The 24402-nt window shown below is 49.3% G+C and overlaps 1 protein-coding gene across 2 annotated transcripts in view; it reads right to left on the reverse strand.

Moving 5' to 3' along the window:
- PRSS12 (serine protease 12) overlaps positions 1–21226 on the reverse strand; it is a 39236-nt gene extending 18010 nt beyond the window's left edge. Inside the window, exons 1-6 of one of the 2 annotated variants that reach the window (XM_036233432.1) lie at positions 20749–21226; positions 9979–10117; positions 8697–8875; positions 7171–7321; positions 2471–2649; positions 580–721 (exon numbers count right to left, since the gene is read on the reverse strand). In XM_036233432.1, coding sequence (XP_036089325.1) covers positions 580–721; positions 2471–2649; positions 7171–7321; positions 8697–8875; positions 9979–10117; positions 20749–21184 — 1226 coding nt within the window. In that variant the 5' untranslated portion in view covers positions 21185–21226. The remainder of the gene's footprint in view (positions 1–579; positions 722–2470; positions 2650–7170; positions 7322–8696; positions 8876–9978; positions 10118–20748) is intronic. The other variant, XM_036233431.1, reaches the window with a different exon arrangement.
- Between the last annotated feature and the right edge of the window lie 3176 nt (positions 21227–24402).

Raw genomic sequence — 24402 nt, forward strand, 5'->3', positions numbered from 1 at the left:
TGTACTGCATGTGTGACATGAACTATATCGCCCAAAGTGCGCTACGCAGTGCAAGGTCAAGGGTGAGATCCAAAAGTCACCTCACGACAGGACGGCTGTTTTCTTCAACTAAAGTGATAATTATCATCGCATTCTGAGAAAGGGAATAAAGTAATCTCAGAGCACTTGACACTGGACTTCTCTGCAATTTTAGATGCGATGATGTCGGAACTAACAACTACCAATAGCAGGGATGTGTGAGAATGAAATCGAGCATTCACAGCACACGGTCTTACTCGAATAGACGCAAAGGGACCTAAAAGTCACCCTTGGCTCAAACCCGTTATTCACGAAGAGAGGGTGGTGGAAGGAAAGGTAAATGCGAAAAATAGCAAGACGTGGTTATTCGTCATCATAGAAAATGTTACTGTTTTCCGTTTTTGTACTTCCACGTACGGAGAGGAGACGGGCGGGGAGGTAGGGCGGAAGACGACGGAGAATGCGTGGTTTTAGTATTATAGAGATTAACACGTGAGCACGACAACGTCAGACTTCAAAAATACGAGTTGGCATCTAGCGGCCTCCTATCGGTGCCCTTACTTAAATCCCAGCTGCCGGCAAACCACATTCGTATTCAGCTCGGTCCAGCCGTCGTCACAGACGGTCCCCCACTGTCCCCTGTAATACACCTCCAGGCGACCCTCATGGCTGTCTTTCCCACCTGCAAGTCTGAGGACCCCATCTGTGATAAGAAAGAGACACAAAGACGAAGCAAATCAATTCTCAAAAAAGGGCAAAACCACATTTTGATTTCGTTACAAATATCACCACATTTAGGTCTCTCTCTAGGCCTTTTGTTAAATTATTTCAAGACTGCGGTCAACGACCTGAGGTCACTGGATTGTTTCTGAGTATGACATAACACCTATCTGTGCTAATAAAACATTCTTTCCTTTTTATCTGTACTCTTATTCTCTGAGTAGAAAAGTATATTGATACCATTCCAAAGTAGCTATTTAGATTTCTCTGGGTTAAATAGTATTTGGGAAATTTCCTATGGCTTCAGTCTCAAGTCTGAGCAGTATCAGTTATTTAATCTTAAAAAGTAAAAAACAAACAAACAAACAAACAAACAAAAAACCACACAGTAACTTAGAAATAGTTCAAAATTTTAATTGCAAATGAAAAATAATAAAACACAAGGACAGACACAGCTCTTCTGGTTTAAGAAGGAGTGCTCTGTCACGTCAATGCGTTTATTATTCCCTAGGCATCTGTAAGTTATAAAAACCGAGGCACAGGCCTCGCCTCTGTTCTTCTACTGATAATACAGACCTGAATTTGAATCTTACGAATTCAATGACTCAATGGATCATTAGTTCCCAGAGAATCCTGCAAAGTGATTCTGGGCACATATACAATAAATTTATCCCCTAAAAAGTAGATTTAAAATTCATTTCCATCCTAAATAACCCAAACACCCCCAAGTGAAACATTAATAATCTTGGGTAAAGGTCATACTTTTCCTGAATCTCTGGAATCTTTTAAAGCAAATGCAGGTCTCTGAATAACAGACTCACTCACCGTTGCATTTACTGTCTGCAAAGCACTGCTACTGTCCCAGCAATGCTGCAAGACCATGTCACTGAAAAGGAGGGAGCGGAGACTCAGGCTGATGACACGCTCTGGCTTAACGTCTCGTGCCAATTTTATATTTCTATTGGGCATAAATGTGTTGCTCTGCTAATAATAAAAACCACAGCGTGTACAGAGCTGTGCAAATAAAAAGGTGTAACTTCAGCATTTCATCAGCACTAAAAAGTTTTTCTTCTGATTTTTTTAAAAGACAGAGAAAAACCCAAATTTTGTTTCTTCAAAATCTTTTTACTACAGAAACAGATTTGTGATGACCCAGCTTCTCTTGCTTGCCCATTTCCCTCTTCTTCCCCTAAAACATGTAAGAACACACTCACACACATCCGTCTGCACGCAGACAGGCGCTCCTCACAGCACATGGCGTGCCCCGACAGCATGCGGGGACCTGGCAGGGCCTGCGGACACTGCACAGCAGAGCTGGCTTGATTTCTCTGGGCGTCCGCCTGGTCAGGACCCCAGCGACGCAGTTTTACCAGCTGCACACACGCTCTGAGTGTCAAGTGTAAAGATATAATGTCTGAAACTTACCACCACTCACTTGATGACTATGTATTGCAATAAAGTCGTATTTTCTTATCCAGCTTAAAGGGCTGTATAGCCTTTCATTGAGAAATTCAGAAATATCTATCTGTGAATTAAGGAGACAGTGTTCTAACACACGATTTGTGAGTCTTTGTCATTGGGATTTATTTGTGTGCCCCTTTAGTCATGTCGTCTAACTGAGAAAGGGGAGGGGAGCCCCACAGAGCCGGGGCCAGGGCCGCCGGGCCGGGGAGGGGAGCCCCGCAGAGCCGGGGCCGGGGCCGCCGGGCCGGGGGGCGGGTGGCCCGCTTACCCGTCAGAGGGGTGCAGGACACGCCGGCGTCCTCCTTGTGCTCACAGTTGTGCTCTCCCCAGGCGCTCTTCGGACACTGCTCGATAGCGAGCTCGTTGCCTGTGCAGCGCACCTCATCCAGCACGACCGGGCCGGACCCTTCCCCGAAACGCGCCCGGCTCCACGCTCTGGCGACGCCGCTGGACAGAGACGAGAATTCGGGTTAGACGCCGACGGCTGGCCTGGCCTATTTCTCTCGCCCCTGGTAAAGGTCTGATGGTGATTACGCCACACTCGACCTTATCAGTTCACTCCACAGGTTGCACATGACTTGCTGCATTTTGTTTGTTTGTGGTTCTTTATATTATCTACCATCACAAATGTTTCCAAGGCTACGAATTATGCCCCAATATTTACTCTCCCCTTTTTCGTTAGTAATGGAACTTCGGATTTTTAGGAGGGCAACTGCTGTCTAGGGTAAAAACCACATTTCTCAGCCTTCCCTCCTTTTAGATGACTACAGTCGTTTGTTGTAAAACATACATAAATTTATCATTTTCAATATTTTTAAGTGTATGTATAGTTCAGTGGCATTAAGTACAGTCGCAATGCTGCGCAAGGATCATCACCATCCATCTCCAGAACCTTTTTATCATCACAGCTGAAATTCTGCAGCCATTCTAGATGCTTAAGTTTTGACCAATGATATTCGGGAAGACGTGTCACGTGTGACTTCCAGGAGATGTCCTAGTTTCGCTTCTTCCTTCTTGCTGAGGTGATGGCCGGAGCTTGAGCAGCCACCTTGGGCCCTGCTCTAGAGGACACTGATTAAGGCCAGCAGACATGGCAGTGAACTTAGAGAACACCGGAGGCTGCAGAACACAGGAGGAGGAGGCAGCGTGAGTGACGCCGGTCACGGGGAAGCCAGAGAGAACTTTCAGTACCCTGAGCCAGGATCAGACGCGATGAGAAAACCAGGGAACAACACGAGGGAACATAGAAGTTGATCCCAAACTCACAACAGAAACAAAAATAAACTCCAGATGGTTCAAAGACCTAAATATTGAAAGAATGGAGGGGGTGAGGAGGCAGGCAGGCTAAAAAGTTACTAGAATGAAAAATAGTTCCTAAAACCTTCGAGGGCGGGAGTAAGACTTTCTGAGCAACATTACACACCCGGAAGTCAGAACACAAAGACTAGAAAAGTTAAATTTAACCACATAAGTTTCAAACTGCTGTACAGCAAAATGCACCATAAAAAGAATCAAAACAACCGACAATCTAGAAGAAGTATTCGAAATATGTAACAGCAACCAAAGGGGGAAAAAAAAAACTCCTAGAAATTAATAACCAAAACAACCAACACACACACACACACACACTCACACACACTCAAAATAGGGCAATGGAGAGGATCAGGCTATTCACGCACAGAAAATATCCATGGCCACGGACCACAAACGATGCACAACTATAATGGCCAATTAAAATAATAATGCATTCTTCCCTACCACATTTTTAGATATTTTTCAAGATTAGTATCATTTTGACACAATATTTAAGCTGAAGGTTACAAATCAAGGTTTTTTAATCCCAAGAAAAAACCACCACCAACCTTAACATCGCTTACTGGCCGAGAGTGATCCGAGACAGGCGGGGCAGAGTGACCCAGGCGCACTGAAATTCGAGTATGTTAACGATCACGTATGTGCTCTTTAAACGAGCACTTGGGTGTTTTACTTTCTTCCTCATATAGTTTCATATTTTCCACTGTTTATAAACATTATTTTAATGATCACAAAAATGTTTAATTGAAATAAACTAATGAGAAAAAAAAACTAACGATAAAAGACAAAAAAATTAGGGAACTATGCTATAACACAAACTAGGTTTTCTAGCTGATTTTTGAGGTTACCCAAGTTGAAAAGATAATATTTACAGATGCGCAGGCGCCTTCAGCCATCACCGGCGTTTCCTGATGCCGAGACGGGGCTGGCCTCCTGAGGGGTGCCCAGGAGCTGAAGACTCTGCCCTCGGAGAGGCCCTGCAGACCGGGGAGCACACGGGGCTCCGGGTGGGGCAGCCAAGGCTACGGGCCTGACAGCGCGCGTGTGCTCCCCGACCTCCCCCTGTGGACGCCACTCCCGCGCCAGCCCTGGCCGTTCACGCGTGGCAGCTGCCCCCGCGCCGCCCCCTTTCTCGCCCTCCGACCACGGCACACACGTGTGGAGGAGAGGCGCTCTGATATAGCACACTGTGATATTCCCTTGTCTTCTGCAAAGGCACCTGACCTATACAACAGCAAGCCCCATAAACGCTGAACTGATTCTGTGTCCGATCCTTGGCCAAAACATTCTTATACGTATTTAGCTAATCAGATTGTATTTGGATAAAGTTGTTCTTGTTATTGTTTTTTCACAGAAAAAAGCCCAAATAAATAGCACCATCTGACTAACTCCATCTCCAGGCTCAGCAACTACTCTGAGAAGACAGGCTACAGTGAGGCAATTGTCCCCTGCAACGTCATTATGTTAAGTGAGAAAAGTCTGGTCCTCGAGCTGCAGTATCAGCTTCTGACACTTGTGCCCTGTGGGTAAAAGAGCTCGTTTTTACTGCTGGGGCCCGGACTTCTCTGCGGAGAACCACCGTCCCTCCGCGAGAACGGGACGCCCACCGGATGCCGTCCTGTCCCGTCCTGTCCCGCCCACGGCACCTCCCGCCCGGCCCATCACGGGGCCCATCACGGGGCCCATCACAAGGCCCCGCGACACACCTTCGTTTTCTGCCAAAAGTGAACTTTCCTTCCTGTGCTGCCCTAGTTCTCTGGGTCCTATATTTGTATTTTTTAATTAACACTTGGCTATTTGCAAATAGTGTGAACATGACAATAAAAATCCTACATTGGGAGCCATTAACCTCGAGATCCCGGCTCTCATGGACAGTGTGACTTCTGGGAAATCCCGTAGGGCCGCCATCCTCATAAGGACCTTAACCAGGGTCTCTTAGCTGAGCAGTAAGTCCCCGTACCCAGTTATCTTTATGGTACAATTCATAAAATATTTTTAACCATTAATAAACAGTAAAATAAAGGAGCAAAGAAACATTTTTTAAAAAAGCAATTTGTACCAGAAGAATTTTATTCTGATCACTCGATAATATAGTTTTATATGATAACTTTAGAGCCAAAAATAACCTATGCGGTGTTCAACATTTTGAAATTCCTATGCAACTGTGGCACATACACACAATAAAACATGATGTTATACTCCTAGCTATGCTGTTAAGAGTTCTGAAAGACACAGAAAACGCTTTAATGTTAAGTGCATAAAAGGAATTCTAATTAAAACGTGTCCACCTGAAACTTCATTGTGTACATATGAATTCCCAAATTCAATTTTCTAAAATCTGGCTGCCTCCTCGCCTGCTCCTCCTCCTTCTCCAAGTTCTGGGTTAATCAAATTTAAGTATCTTAAGTACAGTAATTCCTCTTAAATTTAGGAAGCTTGCCAGCTACCAAAATCTACAGACGCCATTAAAGGATCAGGGTCTAAGACAGCATCGCACAGAGAGGCTGTGCCCACGACTGCAGGGAGGCATGACATAGTGCTCCGCTGGGAATTCAACACGGCAAGCATGACCGAGACAGAGTCTGCTCACGAACAAGCCGTGTATCGAGACGAGCAACAACCCAGATGTCGGCCATTAATCAGGTGGCACTTAATCTGAAAGCACTGTGCCTTGAGGTGAGCAAACCGATTCTAGACAAAGAGCAGTTGCAGAATATTGCTTTAATGCGAATTTGTGAGAACTACAAAATCAAGTTAAAGAAAGGCTAATGGAGGACGTCTGCTCAGAGCCTCAGAGCGCTTACCCAGAACAGATCTAAAAGAAGTCTCCACCCAGCTGGGCGGCTGGGTGCCGCACAGGCCTGTGGAGGGCCTTTGCTGCCTTGTGTATCTGGGGACACTTTTCATTCTAATCACTTCTGCAAACACGAATCCCCTCATGCAGAAGACAGCCACGAGCTGCTGCCTGCGAGAGGTGTAAACGCCTGAGAAGGCAGCCACACACACGGCAGCACTGAAGCAGCCTTCCTCGCGAGTCTACCCGTAGACATGTAAAACACAGATTCTTTCTGTGTGCCAGACTGCTGTTTGTCATCATCGTTTCTGTTTAAGAGCTATTTATACATGTGACCAAAAAATCCTGCTCTCAAGAGAACGTGACGTCCCCCACGGAGGCCGAGGGAACGTGGGTCCTCACGTGGTCTGTGTCACACACGCTTCGTCTCCGTACTCGAATGGGCATCGCTCCCCTTGGACAGTGATGAACACCCTTTGTTCTGAGCACATACCCTCTAAGTAAGGAAGCAAAGGTCAAATTTTAGACAAACTTCGAGGGAGAAACTGGACTCTTGACTGAAGCCCAACGCCGAGTTTCCCCGTGTGACTGACAGGACTGGTCACACCCAAGAGTGCTGTTAAGACAGCTCGGGAAACGCATCGCAAGATTCTTCGGAACTCAGGTTCACACAGGAGGGACTCCAGGGCAGGCCAAGCTCTCCCCAGGGAGCCTGCGGCCCCGCACGGAGGCGGAAGTGAGGCTCTTCCTGTGTGGTGAGGAGGTGAACGTGCAGTTTAAACACATGGCACCCGCTTTGGGAATGGGACCGGCAGAGCCAGACAGTTAAGCCAAGCAAAACACGGGCGAGGGAAACAAACCTCAGGCCCAGCTGCCTGCAGACCACTTCCGCATCTGCGTCGTCCCACTGGTCGTCACAGACGGTCCCCCACTGGCCGGCATGGTACAGCTCCACGCGGCCCTCGTGCACACTGCTCCCGCCGGCGAGGCGCAGGACAGGGGACGCCGGGCCTGGGACGCGGGACGTGAAAACAAACAGCCACGGTTTACACAGCGACGAGATCAGGCGTCAGCCATTGCTCTGCCATTCTATAACTAGATAATATTTATTAAGCCACTTCACTCAGATGGACATATCTACACATATCCAGTATCTTTTATGATCATCTCAACCAATTAAAATACTCCAACTTGAATTATAGTCACACGAACAGCTCTTGAGAAGTAGGAGTCTGAATTCTTCCTTCCCCAACAGCCTCAGAAACCAGAAGGGACACCCTCCAAACCGCGGTTACTGGAAACACACTCGATTCTTGCAGTACTGTGCTGCTGACACTGATTTTCTTTATTTCCAGTAACTTGAGCATTGCCCACCTGTGATTATTAAGAATGGCACCCACGTCTGCCTCACACCTGCTTTCAGTACAGAAGTATGTTCACATCTGTAGAAACCAAGTCAAAGTTGACGTCTAGCGCGTTATGGCAAGCTGGTGGACAAACGCGGTACGGAATCCCTTTGGGTGTGCGTCGGCTCCTGCTCGTTGACCCTGCTCAGAGCCACCAAGGCTCCCCGCGGCAGGTCCCGTCCCTGTCCACGGTGCCCTCGGCGGCGTCTGAATCTCTCCGCTCCTGGCCTGGTCACTCAGCCGCAGCCACGCCGCCCCGTTCTTCTGCCCCGGACACACCTGACGTTGGATCCGCTTCAGCGTCTGCACTCGCCATGACTGTTCCCACGGCTCGGCGCGGGCTGCCTCCCTCTCACCGTCTGCGACCCCGGCGGTCGCAGCCCCCTAGGGGAGGCGCTTCCACCACCGCCTCCCTGCGCTCGTGCACAAGCGTCTGCTCTGCAGGTCCCGGGGCAGCAGCGCCGGACACCGCGACGCCACGCGGGACGTCCCGCCTCCAAGGCCGTGCTGCCGGTCGCCCCGTGCATGCCACGCGGCGCCCGGCGGCCCGTAGCCCAGGCAGCAGCTCATCTCATGGACTGTGCTCTCTACACCGTGACCACATTTCATTCCGTGAGGCGGACGTATTTTGTTATAGTTGCTGTATTTTATATTTGGTTTTAAGATGATTTCGTTTTGATTCTATCATGATTTTCCATGATGGATTTTCCATATGAAACACCCCAAAATTATTTCATATACAGTATAAAATATTTCTGTAAACAAATTAGATATAATAGAAAACATGCCAAACGTGAGGTCAGATGGAATCCAAGTGGTTGGATACACTCCCACCGGAGACTATTCAATTAGACTGTAGAATGCGATGATTCAGACTTCGTCTGGATGTAAGCCCTTCAGGAAGTGGTTTAACGAAGACACGTGCATCATCTGCAACCCCGTGGAAACCAGTTGAGTAAAACGAGAACAAACGCTTTTACCATGGGAAAGGCTGCAGGTGACAGCAGCCGCCATCTTCTGAGGGCACGGTCCATCCCGCCAAGTGTCTTTTCCACACTGCAGTATGTTGTCTTCGTCTCCTCGGCAATGAACGTTGCTCCAGTAAACGGGAATAGGGCCCAGGCTGGAAAACGGGGTTTGTTTTGCGACGCCTTTTCTTCTGCAAGTACAAGGATCGACGTCAGGGTTAGCAGATGTGGGTGATACTAAGAGGGGACCTGGGTGGCTTTGTGGACAGAGACAGGGTGTGTCCTGCGGCCCAGTGCGACCTGGAGTCCAGTCTGCACTCAGCTGCAGAGCGCGCTAAGCCGCGAGGCTCTCCAAGCTCTGCCTTCTGATGGCCGCAGGCTCATAGGGCCTGTCCTGCTCCAATACCTGAGGCCAGTGTTTTCAGAATGAGTCCTATTACTCCATCTAAGCAAGAGGATAACAAGAGAGACGATCCAAGCTGAACACTCGCTCCCCACCGGCCCAGTGGGAGGCGGGCAAAGGTCACAGTGACTTGACTGGGGCCTACTCACCTTTCCATGCATATCATTGTGTTAAATATTACCACTCGCTGAATATTAATGCAAAATATCTGTGCATTGTAAACCTTCCTTCAGTCTCTTAGACCTGCATTTTTCCTAAAAGCTATCTTCTATGCTTTCTAAAGATCTTTGATGATGAAGACCAAGAAAAACATATAGCATGTGTACTTAGAAAACAGAAATGAGAAATAAAAACAGAATAATAAAAATAACAACCAAAACAAAGCTTTTTTTCCCTGAACTGGGGAAAGCACTGGGCACAGGCCCAGAGGGGCCGGCCTGGTGGGAGCCTGCGTGCCCTGCCCCCCATCCCACGTGGAGGAGCCGGGCGCCCCGCGGGAGGACCTCGCATCACCTGGAGGATGCCTGGACATCAGCCTGGACCCAGCACGGGCCAGGGGCATGGACACCGGCTCCTCCACATACAGAAACATGGGGCTGTGGGTGGCTGAGAGGAGAGTTAAAGCGAATGACAGTGACCTGGGGCTGCGTGGCCACTGAGAAATTAGTTCTAGAATCTACTCCCCGCTTCCCAGAACTAGATCATTATTCAGTTAAAGGCAAAGACCAAAACGCGCTTTGCCCTCCGGCCACTCAGCATCTGCTCACGTCCTGGTCGGCAGGGGGTCATGTGTGTGGTACACCTGAGGACCCAACGAGGACGGGGAGTCGGCCCCCCACCCCCGCTCCCAGACAGCCACACACCGAGCCGCTCGAGGCGGGGCCCACTCACCCCAGCTGCAGCTGGTGGCAAACGACTGAGGCGTCGGCGTCGTCCCAGTGGCTGCTGCAGACTGTGCCCCAGCCCCCAGGGGCGCGCACTTCCACTGTGCCCTCAGACTCGCTCCTGCCGCCGCGAAGCCGTACTGACCCTGGAGTGGAAAAGAACCCCAAACCCTTTAACAGCAAGGAATCATCCGAACGCCCGAACCGGGCCTCGCATACACGCCCCCACCGAGCCGGACGGGGCCCGGTCAGAACCCTCCGCTGTTCCCCGCACATCCTGCTTTCTTTAAATGAGATGTCAGCGGGTTTGAAGTTGTTTTTTTGTTTTTCGGGGCTTTTTTTTTTTTGGTAATTAATGTGCTGATGTCAATGTTAATTACTCATCACTTTTTACCTAGGCAAACAGAAAGTCAATCATAATTTGAAAGGGGGCGCAGTGGAGGCGTCCGACTGATGCCTGACGGCGCGCCCCGAGCGTCCGATGACGGCGCCCAGGAAGTTACCACCGACGCGTCCCCCTCATCCTCACGCGCGGTCGTGGGAGAGGGGCAGACACGGAACTCTCCGCTCGGCTTGCGACTCGGCCGGCATTGCCTGTGCTGGGTCGTCCTTCTGTCTGATCTGCTCTTCCACGAAAAAAGAATAAAACGCTTTCCCCCTTGTACCCCAAGCGGTAGTAAAGATCATGTCTAGGATTCCAAAAGGTGTCGGTGTTGAAAACACTGGCCGTCGGCGTTAGGGAAGCTGCCGCTGGGTAGAGCGGCCGGGTGGACGCGGATGCCCAGACTCTCTTCCTTACGCTGCACCCCCACGCGGCCCCCCTACAGTTCACAATTCTTTTCAGTCTCTGAAAGAGCGAAAATTTAAATTCAAGCACCCCTGGAAACCAGCATTTTAAGTTCTGCCCACCAAGTGCGGACCGAGGCCCCGACTGCCCTCCTGGTTGGCCCCGGCCCGCAGAGCGGGGACGACGGCAGCGAGGGGACACTCTGAGCAGAGGTGGCGTCGAGCTCAGACACCGCGAGCATGTCACCGAAGCCTGTGAGAGGCCACTTAGGCTGGGCTGTGCTCCGTATGTAAAGAAATCAAGAAATCAAGTTTTACCAAAAAAAAAAAAAAAAAAAATTCTGGCATATTTTGCATGTTTCAAATTGATTCTTTATGGCTTTAAAATAAGTTTCCAAAAACATTAGACTCACAGATCATCCATGTGCTTCACTTACACTGGCCTAGTCACCTGCCGCTATGACTTTCCACATCGTCACCCTTAAAAACCGCGACTATTTAAGACACGCAAACCCTAAATATATTTACGTAGAAACACGTATTTCTCATGACAAATACAGCAAAGGGCGAATGACGAGTGGGGCGAAGCACGGCTCTGCCGAACCCGGGCTATGACGGGGAGACACGGCGCGGCCCCCCGCACGGCAGAAGCCAGGAACACCGTGCACGCGTTCGAAACCTCTCAGACTCGGACTGAGCGAGAAGAAGCCTGTCGCGCGCACGGAGGTGTGAACTGTAGAACGTTTCTGTGTAGAATATGTCTGAAGAGTTGAACAGAACTTAATGATTTTTTAATCCCAAAACCTCTTCTATAGATACCCACGTATTATTATGCATATCGAAAATGCCAGCAGTTTACTGCAAGGAATTCATTTTTTTCACCTCAAACGAACATTATTTGAAATATTTAATCTATCATTTTTATTAATACTCCCTCCACCAAATCACTCATGCCAAAGGGAGGGAAGGAAGTTTCCAATAGTGAAAACAAAGTGGAACTCTACTTACACAGGTTAAATAATCATAATAAAATGTAAACGTGCCTAAACCACTAAAAGGCCATCCGGAAGAAGCGAGGCATGCGTATCGTCTCAGCGATTAAGGCACTTAGACACGAGGAGGGAACTCTGCACAGAGCGCGACTGTGCCCGACGTCGGTCGACGGCCATGACGGAGCGGGACGTCACTGCTGGACGTCACTTCCAGTCAGCCCCCAGCCCCGCCGTTCTCCCTCAGTGCTGCGCGCACCCGGGAAGGCCAGAGTGAGTATCTCCTGATGGCATATAACTCCATAAAGTCCACAGTTCTTCTGAAATGTTTTCTGAAAGAGCTTCTTAAAAAGCAGTAAGATAACACGCTCCAGAACAATGCGGTGTGAGCGCGCCATGCACAGCACACACATCTACGCAGGCGGTGGCTTTGCTCGGTCTCAGTTTTACTCTGTTCTTGCTTCAGCTATTCCCTTTGAGCGGCGGACGAGGTTGAGTCCTTAAAGACTGTGACTCATTTCCCTCAGTTTACAGACGGACAGCTGTGGACCAAACCACCCGAGCAGCTGCAGAGCCGCGGCCACCGGCCCCAGGTCACCCCTGCTACCGTCTCCCATCTCTGAGCCCGAGCAAAGACCCTGCAATGCAATGAGCACCTGCCACTACCCCAGATACCACTCTGTGCGTTACGCCCCGCTGGCTTTCACCGTCCTGTGCGAAACACTGCAACTCATCCACCGCACTTCATAAACTAGCCCTCAGAAGCATACGACAGCCTAGAGAGTTTCCGGACCAAACAGGAGAGAAGGCTCCGTCACGCTACACTTGGGCTGGATCCTCCGGTGGGGGTGTTGTGTCCCTGGGCTGTACAAATGTGTGGGAGGGCCATACACTGGCATGAATTTATAGGTGCACGAATTACAAGGCGGAGAAGGGGAAATATCCTTAGCTCAGCGAAGAAAACAGAAGAGCGTGAAACGATAAAGCAATCCCTGAAGGCCGCAGTCCGGCAAGCTCGCAGCTGCAGCCACCCTGCTAACAACAGCGTTCTGGGCAAACTCCAGACCAGGTACTTCGCCTGGCGCATCCCGCTCAGCTGTCATCGTCGTGCATGATCTAAACTCGACCGCCCTCCCCGCGCGCGCGCCCTACTGCACCAAGCATTCTGCCCGTGCTCCCCACAGTCGGGGTGCACGTCTCTGGGCCACACCCTGAGGACCAGGGCACACTCTCTTCAACTCTCTCGGGTGCCACTTTGACGGAAACTATTCTATTCCAAATAGTCCTATTTTTAAAATGTGTTAACAATAATAACTTAAAACATGAAGTCTCAGACAGAGGTATTAGTCAACAATAAGAGGCATAACAAGTTTACAGACCAAAGCAGCAACAGAAGAGTCTGGACTGTCAGGCTATGTGTGACGGCATGCCAGAGAGGAGAGCCCCCCGAGCTCATGAAGTGAACCGCTACAGAAACAAAACAAAAGAAAGCAAAAACCAGGCCACCATACCAGCCTGCTGGTCTTACACCTTACCTAAAGGCAAAAGGTGCCAAGGCCCAGGGAGGCTCAGAATTCTACCATCTTAAGTCCCTGCCAAAAATGTGGAACTTACCGTCATTTCACTTTACTATTATTTTCTTCTCTATAGCTATATCTCTAGTTTTATAAAGGAAAGGGGACATAGAAGATTCATGCTACAGAAATTTGCTTTATGAGCAGCTAAAACAACAACGACAATTCCCAAAACAAAAGGATACTGCAGAGGGGCCCCCTCTAACCATTTACCAGTCTCAGCCAACACAAGGTGGCCTAGGGGAGGACAGCAGACCGGATTAAAATCCCCTCACAGGCTCGTTGGTTTTTCAGTGTCTACAGCGATTGTGATGGGCTGAGTACTGTCCCCCGCAAAAGATGTGGCAGTCCTCGCCCCCAGGACCTCTGCATATAATCTCATCTGGAAGCAGCATCTTTGCAGATGGCCGCGCACAGATGAGGCCATCTCGGTGGGCTCTGATCCAACACGACTGAGCTCCTTCTGGAACCGGCATTCCCTCCCACAAGCCGAGCTAGGAGAGAACCCTGGGACATCCCTCCCTGGTGCCTTCGGCAGAAGCCTGGCTCTGCTGACACTTTAACCTTGGACTTCCAGTGTCCAGAACAGTGAAACAATAAGTTTCTGTTGTGTGACCAACTCCGTTTGTAACACTTGCAACAGCGGCCCGAGCAAACGCATAGAGCCGTCACGGTATCACCCCTCCCGGGGGAGCCGCCTTCTCACACCCCAGACTTCAAGGCCCGCAGGAGGCATCAGAAAAGAAACCACAGGTCAGCCACCTTTGTTCTCCAAGTCCAGCTCGTTTCAAAATAAACCAAATGAAAAGATGTGCCTATTTGGTTACGAACTTAAAACGCACCTATAGCACAGGATTCCCTTGCTTGAAGAAAAAGAAAAAACAGTAAAAACAAACAATCCATCTCAGTAGTGTTTTCTGAATAGAATTAATAATACATATTTTTTAATATTTAAAGTCACAGTTTGATAAATGAGTAAACGAGAATTAATGCTATCACATAATTCCCTTCTCATCCAGTATTGAACTTCAAAGAGGACAAAATAATTTTAGTCATTCTTCTTGTTCTGGAATTGGAAAGAATGCAGGCTGCTGACATCAGGTTACTGTCCAGATCCTTGACCAAAAATATAAGTAAAGTTGAAAGTGATACAGAAATTTCAGTTTATGAACTATTCAAAAGAATAAGAAACAGCCTACTACATGTTGGACAATTTACTACACATATTTGACAAATGAATTAAACATAATCCTATGGGCTATACCAAAAGCGACACTGGGAAAATATATTAAATGACCACTTAATTATGACATATACAAAAAAATTCACGTCGCCTAAGAACAAGAGTTGGGAGGCTGTCAGTTGAATTTTTCGAGTATAGTAGGGGAGGCTAGGTTAATTTTCATGGTATTTTCTTCCTACGCCCTGTTTGATGGCACTAAGATATACTATTTTTGTCTATGATTACATTTACCCATAACTGAAACCAGTTTCAGCATTTTGAAATGGTAGATTTTATTGAAATCGTGCCATGTCGAGATGAAGTCATTTTTTACACACGGAGCATTCTTCTGAACCGAGATTCAAAAGCAGTGCACCTGCCTCCATTGGTTCACATCTATAATTCATCTTGTCATGTGTTATTCGTGTAGACACCTTCGGTACTGAGAAACTAATCTGAACTGGTCCAATTCAAAACGAGAAAGAGTCCTCTGAAGAAGCATGTCTACCCATTTACATTAGGCTTGTTAGAAACTTGAAACTCTTAACAATTACTCCTCAGGCAAAAGAAGTGTTCCAGTGATGGTACACAAGCAACGGACGCATAAGCCCTAGCGGAAAGCCTCACGTACCGTTTGTCTCTGAGAAGCAAACGCTATGAGGATGACCACGGTACTGCACAGCGCTGGGCCAGGACGTCACACTACGCCTGCCAGCGGCCCCTCATCCGTCTCCCAGAGCGGGAGTCGCAGGAAAGGCAGCAGAACGCTCAGTACTCTCCTGACGTCTCACTGCGAGGGCGGCTGTCCCCGACCAGAGGACACAGGTGGTCTCTTATTCATCTCTGTAAATTCAGCTCCCAGTGTGAACTCGGTAAACATTCAACAGACCTTGCTTTGCCTTGTTCCAAGAATCAGCACTTGCTACTCTTTGGGTCCCTTTGGTGATCCTAATAAGAAGTACGGAGGCTGAATGCGCATGCATGGCTTGGAGGAGGAAGAAAATCTCACGACTTCGGTGCTCTGCATACAATGATTTTCATTTACATTGCACTGATTTGCAGGAAGAGGGACAAGGGGTGAGAGGAGGGAGCCACTCCGGAACACTAAGATGCTAAAGGGGCAGAAATACGCATTGCCTGACTTTCTGACACGGCACGGCCGCCATGTAGACAGCAGTCTAGAACGACTGTTTACACAAGTGCACAACAGACGCCTGCCCCGTGCAGGCCAGACGGGAGGTTCCCGAGCACTGCTCTCTTCACGAGTCGTTCCAAGGTGGGGAAGCTTAATATTTAGAATCAAATCATGTTTTCCTAATAACTGAACTAACTGCCACACTCTTAACAATTACGGAATTATTCATTTTAGATATAAATTTGTTAGACTTGCAAACAGCGTCTTAAAACAAGTAAACATGCTTTCCCAATCAAATCAGGATGTAAATGTCATTTTTCTGCTATGGCTAAGAAAGCGCGCGTAGCATTTCACAGCACAGTCTTCGTCATCACTCATTACTGCTCCTAAGCGCAGCAAGCCCCCCAAATATGAGGACGAAGCCCAGCCACGCAGCCCCGCTGGTTCTCCCCAACGGCTATTTTGCTCGCTCCCGCCGGGGGTCCCCACGTGTTCACAGGTCAGTCTTGACCCATCTCGGCCACCATGGTCACTGCGTTTTCCTCCCCAGAGAGGGCCTGGGTGGGACGTGTGACCCAGTCCTGGCAGCGAAAAGCTGGAGGGAGTGCGTGGGGGGATTCTGGGAGGGCTACTGCTCTTTCCATGGGGCGCACAGGAAGAGGGCCCTCCTTTCTTCCGCGGGTTCTATCTGGACGTGAAAGCTGGAGTAACCCCTGGCCTCAGGACAGAAGCTGCACTGGGAGACAAAGGAGAGAGGAGAGGAGCCGAGGACCTGAGCCGCGCCACGTTAGAGCCCGGCTTCCCATAGTACCAACGACACACCCCGATTGCCTCAGCTATTCTGAACTGGGTTTTCCATTGTTTGCCATCAAAACCTCCCCAATGATCCAAGCCACACTCACCCCCAACTTTATAAGTATCATCCATTTTCTCTTCCAAATTCACCACAGGCATCTTTATTTTCAGTTCCTCATAATGTATATAAATTTGTATCTATCTTTTCCCCTTAACGATATCACAAGCACTTTTCCATTTTATATATGCATGTGTGTGTGTGTACACACACACACACATGCACACACAATTATCACTTTAATAGCTGCACAGTATCCATCAAATAAAGGTAGGGCCTTATTCCTGAATATTTATGTTTACTCTCACAGTCATAAACCAAACTACTCATACGAAGATTATCTACACACACACACAATCAAAGACAAAAACTATATATATAGTCATAAAAGGTAACAGTAACTGGATATGGATATCTTATTTTCTTCTTTAAAAAATCTTCACAATAAAGAGTCAGATAATACCCTTAGTCAATTATTTTTATATCTGCCTTAGCCTGAAGAGCAGATTGAACTCAATATTTAAAATCCAGCCAGGAAATGTATCAAATTTGGTATTGCTAATAAATGTTTCTCAGCACCTGCTACACAGAATCAAGATGCAGCTGTAAAATAAAAATTTTAAAAAGGACAGCTTTCCGCCAACATTTTAATTAACATTCACTGCGAACACCAGATGGACTTCAGGGGACAGCCTGCGCACAGTGGCGCTCTTGCCGTAAGTCCGCTGCGTCCGTCCGAATCAGGAGCATTGGGCAGGCAGGTGCACATGAGCAGATCGGCACAACGCGACAGGAAGTCGGATCTGTGAACCAATTATTAGAGCATCATCCTTTACTGCACCTGTTTCGCCCATCAGTCGTCAGTCACCTGCGGCTGAGTTCCACTTGGCTGCTGTGACAGAGAGGACCTTCTGATCCAGAGTCAAGCGAATTGCCCATTTGCCTTGACAACTGGGGACTGGAAAGTGACTTCCCTTCCTAGTCATTTTGATTTGGGTTTTCTATTGTTTGCCATCAATGATCCAAGCCACACTCACATCCAAGTTCATAATTATCATTTGTTTTCTCTCCCCAATTTACCAAAGGCATCTTTATTTTCACAGTTAGTCATAATGTACATAAATTTTCTATCTACCTTTTCCTAGTCAGGAAGCTCTAAGTTATAAGGTATTGCAAGGTATTGTTGGAGGGATCAGCTGCCTGTTAATCCTTCCGGTAGAACTGTGAAAACAATCTGGCTGGCATTCAGTCAATAACCAAATTCTGGAGAACATGTTGCTATTACCCCACACTGGTCAAATGAACACCAGCGGTGTCACTTCTAAACCACACGGAAGTTACCACAGGCAGGCCTTACACTTGACCCTGACCTAGCAGGATTAAGGCAAAAACAGGTGGACTCAGTCACTTAGGCGGGTTCTGATGCCCTCCCATGGTTTTCCCTGACAGTGACAAAGGGTCTCCAGCATCCAGATCATCTTGACTGCTCATGAGCAATGCACATTTCTGAGCAGATGCAGGGGTGGGGGCCTCTGAAGACTAGAGCCCAGGTATCTGCATTTTAGCAAGGCCCCTGGCAACTGTCCAGCTCTTAGAACTCACTCCCTTGAGATCAGGGTGCTCTGTTCCCCACAATGACCCTTTACTATTACCGGGCAAGTTTCACACAGCCAGGGACCAGCCATCGCCTTCCTCCTCCTCAGTGGACAGTGTCCCCAGAGTGTCCCTCCTTGCCTAGCTCACCTGAGACCCCTGCCACCCCTTCAACCAGGTTTCCGCCAACTTCCACTTCGAGCCGACATCCTCATTTCTCTTGATGTAACTAGATCCGCGACTCCGGCCTCCGGCTTATTTTTTTAAAGGAGGATCTCATTACTACATATTTTCTTTTCCTTTGTCCTAATGGTTTCTGTTTTGTTTTGTTTGTGAAGAAAAAAAGAAAGAAAGAAAACCCTGAATATTTTCAAATCGTAAGAGGCTGGAAATCCCGTGCACTGGACCAAACGTGATTCCTTTTCTCCTTCCCGTCACGCTAGTCCTCACGCCACAAGAACAGGACCGCCAGACGGCACAGCTACGTCTACGTGTTCGTATGATTACCGAGCTCGAGCAAAGCGAGCTGTGCCATGGAAACGCGCACCGCCTCAGAACGCTGGCGCGACGGCTGAGTGAGGAGGTGGGCGTAAGACACGGTCGGCGCAGCGCCCGCTGCGCCCGCTGGGCCACGCGTGACCCGGCCACACACACGCTCTGAGCTGCACCGACCTACGCAAAGCCTGCCTTCCTCCCGACGAGGAACCAAAGCTCTGGGGCTCAAGGGTCTTCCCCAACGCCGCACGGCTCCGGGCAGAGCCACGGCGGACACCAGCACTTCCTAAAGCACGCGCCCACGCTCCGTCCGGCACGCCCCGGTAGCTTTGTTCACACTCCCAAGTGCAACGCGGGGCCGAGGAAGCAGTGAGGTTCGGAACGCACCAGTCATTTTGAAGCTGTGGGTGATGCCCCATCGGAAAGCAAGAAGAAAATGACCGACGGGGCCATCGAGACCGTCTATGGAAGTGATTAAGTTGCCACGTGGCCAGCAGACCGCTTCCCTCCTTTTTTTGGGGGGGGGGGCGGAGTGGGGGGGCTGCATGCGTTTGGCGGGACGGCATTTATTTCCCTTCTTGGTGGTTTCTTTTTGTTTCCCGTGTGTTCAATCACTTTACTCCAGGAAGTACACATAATTATTATGCAGTGTTTGGAGTTCTGTCTGGTGAGATTTAGCTATGAACATAAATCACAAAGAGGCTGTGCTGCTGGTGGGTCTGACTTTCTATTTAGCACAAGGGGTAGAAGGAATGAAAAGGACAAGCCGCTCCCCTCATTCGGAATGGAAAGTTAAAGAGTCACGAGTCCAAAGAAAGAGAGCAATAGATTATTACAGTGTTTTAACTCTGAATTCCAGTTTTTTCTTTCTTCTATATTTATATGTAAAATAGAAAATAGGAAAATGATAAAAGAAACTTAATGTTCGCTAAACATGAGCTTTCACTACGGTTTCTTACAGTAAATGATGAAATAATGCCATGTGCTTTGCTTGATATCACCCCAAATGTTTTATAGCCACATTGGCATTCTGTCCATGAAACATGAGTACAGCAGTGACTTCATTCTGTGGGATGAAGGATAATTGGTCTTAACCTTCCTGACACTTTCCTTTAACTCAAAACACTAATGGAATTGAAGGGACAAATAAAATGCTCTATAGGGAAAGAACGGCACAATGAAAGCTAACCTTCAGACCACCTGCAAAAGGCTGAACGTGCAATGTATCTCACAATCCCCATTCACGACGCCCCTGCCTCACGGCGTGGATGGAGAACTGCCACAAAATTTTTGAAGAAAAATTTAAACTTTGAAGGACATAAGGTTTTTCTTCCTCAGCTATTACATTAGAAAGGGAGGGAAAAAAAGCCTTCATGTTAAACAAAAATCCCAAAACTTTAAATGAAGCACAGTTCAAAGGCCGATTATCACTGACATTAAATCTATTAACATGATACTTTAATTACCACAAAACTAAAACATCTTACCAACTGTATCTCTTTATCAAAGAATCCCAATTTTCCACAAACAACATCTACAGCTAAAGCACGGCATTCTTCAAACTGACTATACCCAGCTGCTGCTTCCATGAATAGTTACGATTCCTGTCTCTTTCTCTTTCTTTCCACTCGCTGATGGTATTTACCATACTCTGCCCCAGAATGTGAGAATAATTTTGACAAGTTTTATTTTTGTCCACAAATGTTGCCTTACTTCTTCAAATAGAGTTTAATGGTGGAAGTAAGGCAAAATTTTTACATTTCCCCAAATCAGGGTCTATGGGCAGGAGGGAAGGTTATTGGTTGTCATGACAGATTTAATATTTCCATTTCCAAAACAAGTAATTAGAAACTTTCTCTCCTCCTTCGTTTTCCCTTGATCGCGTAAATACCGTACCGCCCTCAAGGCAAGCTGATCCCGCAAGCAAACAAACATCCGCCCAGTGCTAGCGCAGTGGCCGGAGACGGGGCCACATCTAGGCGCCCCGAGCGCAGCACCCGGCACAGAGACCGTCACCCCGACAACCGACACCCGTCCCACGCAGAGCACACCTTGCGGCTGCAGCGCCCACGCGCCCACGCCCTGGGCTGGGAAGCGGGCGCCGCCCCGCGCCCCGCGCGCAGCGCTCACCGGGTCCGCAGCCGCAGTGGCCCCCGGCCCCGCGGCCGCGCGCGCTCCGGTAGAAGCACCAGGGCCTGCCCGCGCCGTCGGGGCTCCGGCAGAGGTTGTGGCGCTGTCCTCGCAGGGGCGCCCAGCCCTCGGGGGGCGGCCGCTCGAGCAGCGGCGGCAGGTCCGCCCAGCGCAGACACGGCGCGCCCAAGGCCGTGACGTTGACCGCGCGGCTGCCGGCCGGGCAGCCCCCGTGCCGCGGCTGGGCGCGCGCCGGCGGGGACCGGGCTGTCCTCGGCGGCCGCCGCCGGGCCGGGAGGTGGTGAGGGACCTGGGGACCCGGAGGGGGCGGGTGGCGCTGGCGCTGGTGGACGGGATAACTGAGGAGCGGATCGAAGCCGACCACTTCGGGCAGCGCCCCCAAAATCAGAGCCACCGCGAAGCCGACGGCCGTCATGGTGCCAGAGCAGCCGGGTTTGGTCCATGCTCGCTGCTCCCCGTCCTGAGCGCGGGGAGGCGGGGCGGGGCGGGGCTCGGCGGCCGGGCGCCCCCACGCGCGCCCCCAGCGCGGCCCGCCTCCCCTGCCGCCCGCAGCCGGCGGTCCGCAGCCCGCAGCGCCGCGGGAGGTGGGGCCGGGCCCGGTGGACTGGCCGGAACGCCCACCGCCCCCGGCGGCCGGCGCGCGCTCCCCCTCGTCCCTCGGACGCGCTGCTGCCGCCGCCGCCGCCGCCGCCTCTGGGCGCCGGAGCCGGGAGCCGGTGCCAGCGCGGGGGACGGTCCCGGCCGCCCAGTGCCTGCAGGCAGCGCCACCACGGCCTGCGCCCGGCGGCCCCGGCGGGGCGCCGGTCCCCACAGCCGGCTCTCCCTCACCCCCGTGCCGTGCCTCGCGTTCTCGGCTTTGCAGTCTTCAGAAGAAAAGTGTGGTGAGACGAGGCTGCAACTCGCCCCTGACAAGTCTCAGCATAAAAGTTAGCGAAGCCCAGGAGGAATGCTGTGAGCTCCTCCAGGCCAAGGGCACGCGTCATGCAGCGGGCTGCCCCAGCCGCAGCCCACCCCGCTGGACTCGGGCCGTGAGCAGCGACGTGAGCTTCCCCTTCCTGCCTCCCACGCTCCCCCCCGGGCCCTGGAGGCACCAGGTGTCTGGCTGTTACTGGCACTCAGTGAGGCCCTCTTAACACCGAATTTCCTTTCTAACCAGAGAAGACTGCATCCGCCCGTCTCCATCCTATCCAAAGTCCGTCCCCCGGAACACCTGCTGGCTTTCTGCGGACAAGGGACAGGCTGAGCCGCTCCAAAGCCCACGCTGCCCGCAGCAGCTTGCAGCCGCACTGCTGGCGCCCCCAGTCCAGCAGAGCCCTTTCAACCACTGCCCACCTGCCTGCCCCCCAAAAGAGGTGGCTTAGAAATTTTAAAAAATCACTGGAGCTGGATGCTTTTCGATTTCCCCTTTCAACTGTTCATGACTAAGCCGCTGATGTCAAACAGGGGAAAAGAAGGCTATAAAGAAGGTGATATTTTCGGTTCTGGCATAATCTTGTTGAGGCACGAGGGTTCCAATAACATGATACGCTTGGAAGAAAGCGTGAGCATAATGCTGACTGTGAAAACCTAGGTTTCCACCGGAGAGTGGATGAAGTCCCTGCACCTAGCTCAAGTAATCCATCCGAGTTTTAACTTTTACAAGTCATCTTATTAGGTTTTCTCCACTCCTACTAATGAAAGGTTTGCTTTTACTTCACTTCTCTCTGAATAAACATATTTATTTGTTGGAGGAGAGAAAGATAAAATACATGTGTGGGGGAGGCCGGTTTGCTGATTTGAGGGCAGAGTTTAACAAAGATTCTTAACACACAGTAGGCGACAGTTCTAATGGGAGTCACCCCTTTCCTGTCCAATTGTCTCTCCACCTCTGCCATCACCGGCGGGCCCAGGGCAGGCTCATCCTGGGTCCCGGCTCCACCCCTGCTCCTCTCCCAGCCCCCACTTCTGCCTACCCACCTTCAGGAAAGAGATGATGAGCTGGTCTGGAGGGGGCAGACACATGAACAGTAACTCGTCCACATGTCCCGCACAATTGCTCTAGAACAGAGAATGTAAACACACACTTATTTGTAGTGTGGCTATATGTATTTTCCAAATGCTAAGGTATCTTGGGAGTACATTGTCAATTCAATAATCACTACATGAAACACAGGGTCAGCTATAAACAAAAGGGTCTTAATTTCCGACAACTGTATCTCCCACTCTACATTACGAGCAGAATCAGTCTTGACCTTTGGCTGCAAGAGAATAGATTTTATCAATGAATTCAAGTATCCAGACTCCCAGTAAAAGGCTCCAAAGTATCCCAGCTACCTGATAAGACTTCATGTGTCAACTGTCTGGAGCGAGTGTTTTAACAGGGACAAAGAATGCACGGAATGGACAGAGAGATAACAAGATCCTAGGCGCCCGCTGCACTGGACGAGGAGATGCCTCCTGAAATCACATCGCTTATAAGGCTGTCCATGTTAGAATACTGCTAAAGACAAAGAAACATACCACAAAACAGAAACAGCCACGGTCTACATTGAGATAGCAAATCTTTTCAGTTAGATTATATTCACCATGTGTAAAACTAACAACAACGAGCATTTTGTAATGCAACAATTTCTTGTCAAAGAAATTAAGCCATGCACATTACTGTCGCTTTCCACACACCCTCGCCCCAAGGAAAACCACGCTATGAATCTGTCACACAGGCAAGCTTTGATGACATAATTTGGCATCTACCAAGACAAGTTCTGGGTGCCATATTGCCTAGGTTCAAATCCATCTCAGCAGCTTACTATTAATTTGACCATTTGGAAAGTTACGTAACTTCTCTGAGCCTCCTAAAATTGTTATGAGAATTAAGTGGGATAATTGTAGTAAAGCATTTATTTGGATCCTGGCTTGTTGAGAAAGAAAGGGAGGAAGAGAGAGATCGAGAGCAGTAATTAAAGAAAAAGTGAGAAGTATTTGGTTCATAAACCACTTACTGAAAATAACAAAAAATGGTTATTGGAAAACTGCTGGTCATTAACAAAAACATTTTCAAAGTAAATGTTATATAATACTTATATGATATACTTTGTTACATAACATCCATATATCACATACTCCATGTCATAATATGTCATATGCTCTGCTATATTATGAATGTAATTGCTAAGAGTTAAGCTATTAAGTCTGTGTTCAAACTCTGACTCTTCTTATCACTTGAGTGACAGCAGGCAAGTTTCTTACTTCTTTTAACTCAATTTACTCATCTATAAAATGAGGCTCTTTCTAATTATTCCCTTGGAGTGATCACTGTTTGATGAGTAAGTAACACAATAACAGGATAGTCCTTGCCATCAGTAAGATCAGGACACATAATGGCTGTTAACATGGCTATTTAAGCTATTACTAAGAAACAAGGACAAACAGGAAACTGGAAGCTCAAGTGAGGGGAGGTGACGAGGACCAAGCCACCGAGGGCGACATCAGCGTGGCGCCGTGCAGAGGTGTGAAAATGCTGAGCGGGCCGCTTCAGGGGAACTCGGCCGATGTCACCCTTCGTTCCCGCCTCCCTGTGAGGAAGCACAGCGTCTGCTGGATGCGGTCACCGGGCCGCGTTTCCTCCCCGTGGAAGCGCGTGCCGAGCAGCGGCTG

This window comes from Rousettus aegyptiacus, unplaced genomic scaffold (assembly GCF_014176215.1).
Source record: "Rousettus aegyptiacus isolate mRouAeg1 unplaced genomic scaffold, mRouAeg1.p scaffold_m13_p_16, whole genome shotgun sequence".
In the NCBI taxonomy this organism is placed as follows: Eukaryota; Metazoa; Chordata; class Mammalia; order Chiroptera; family Pteropodidae; genus Rousettus; species Rousettus aegyptiacus.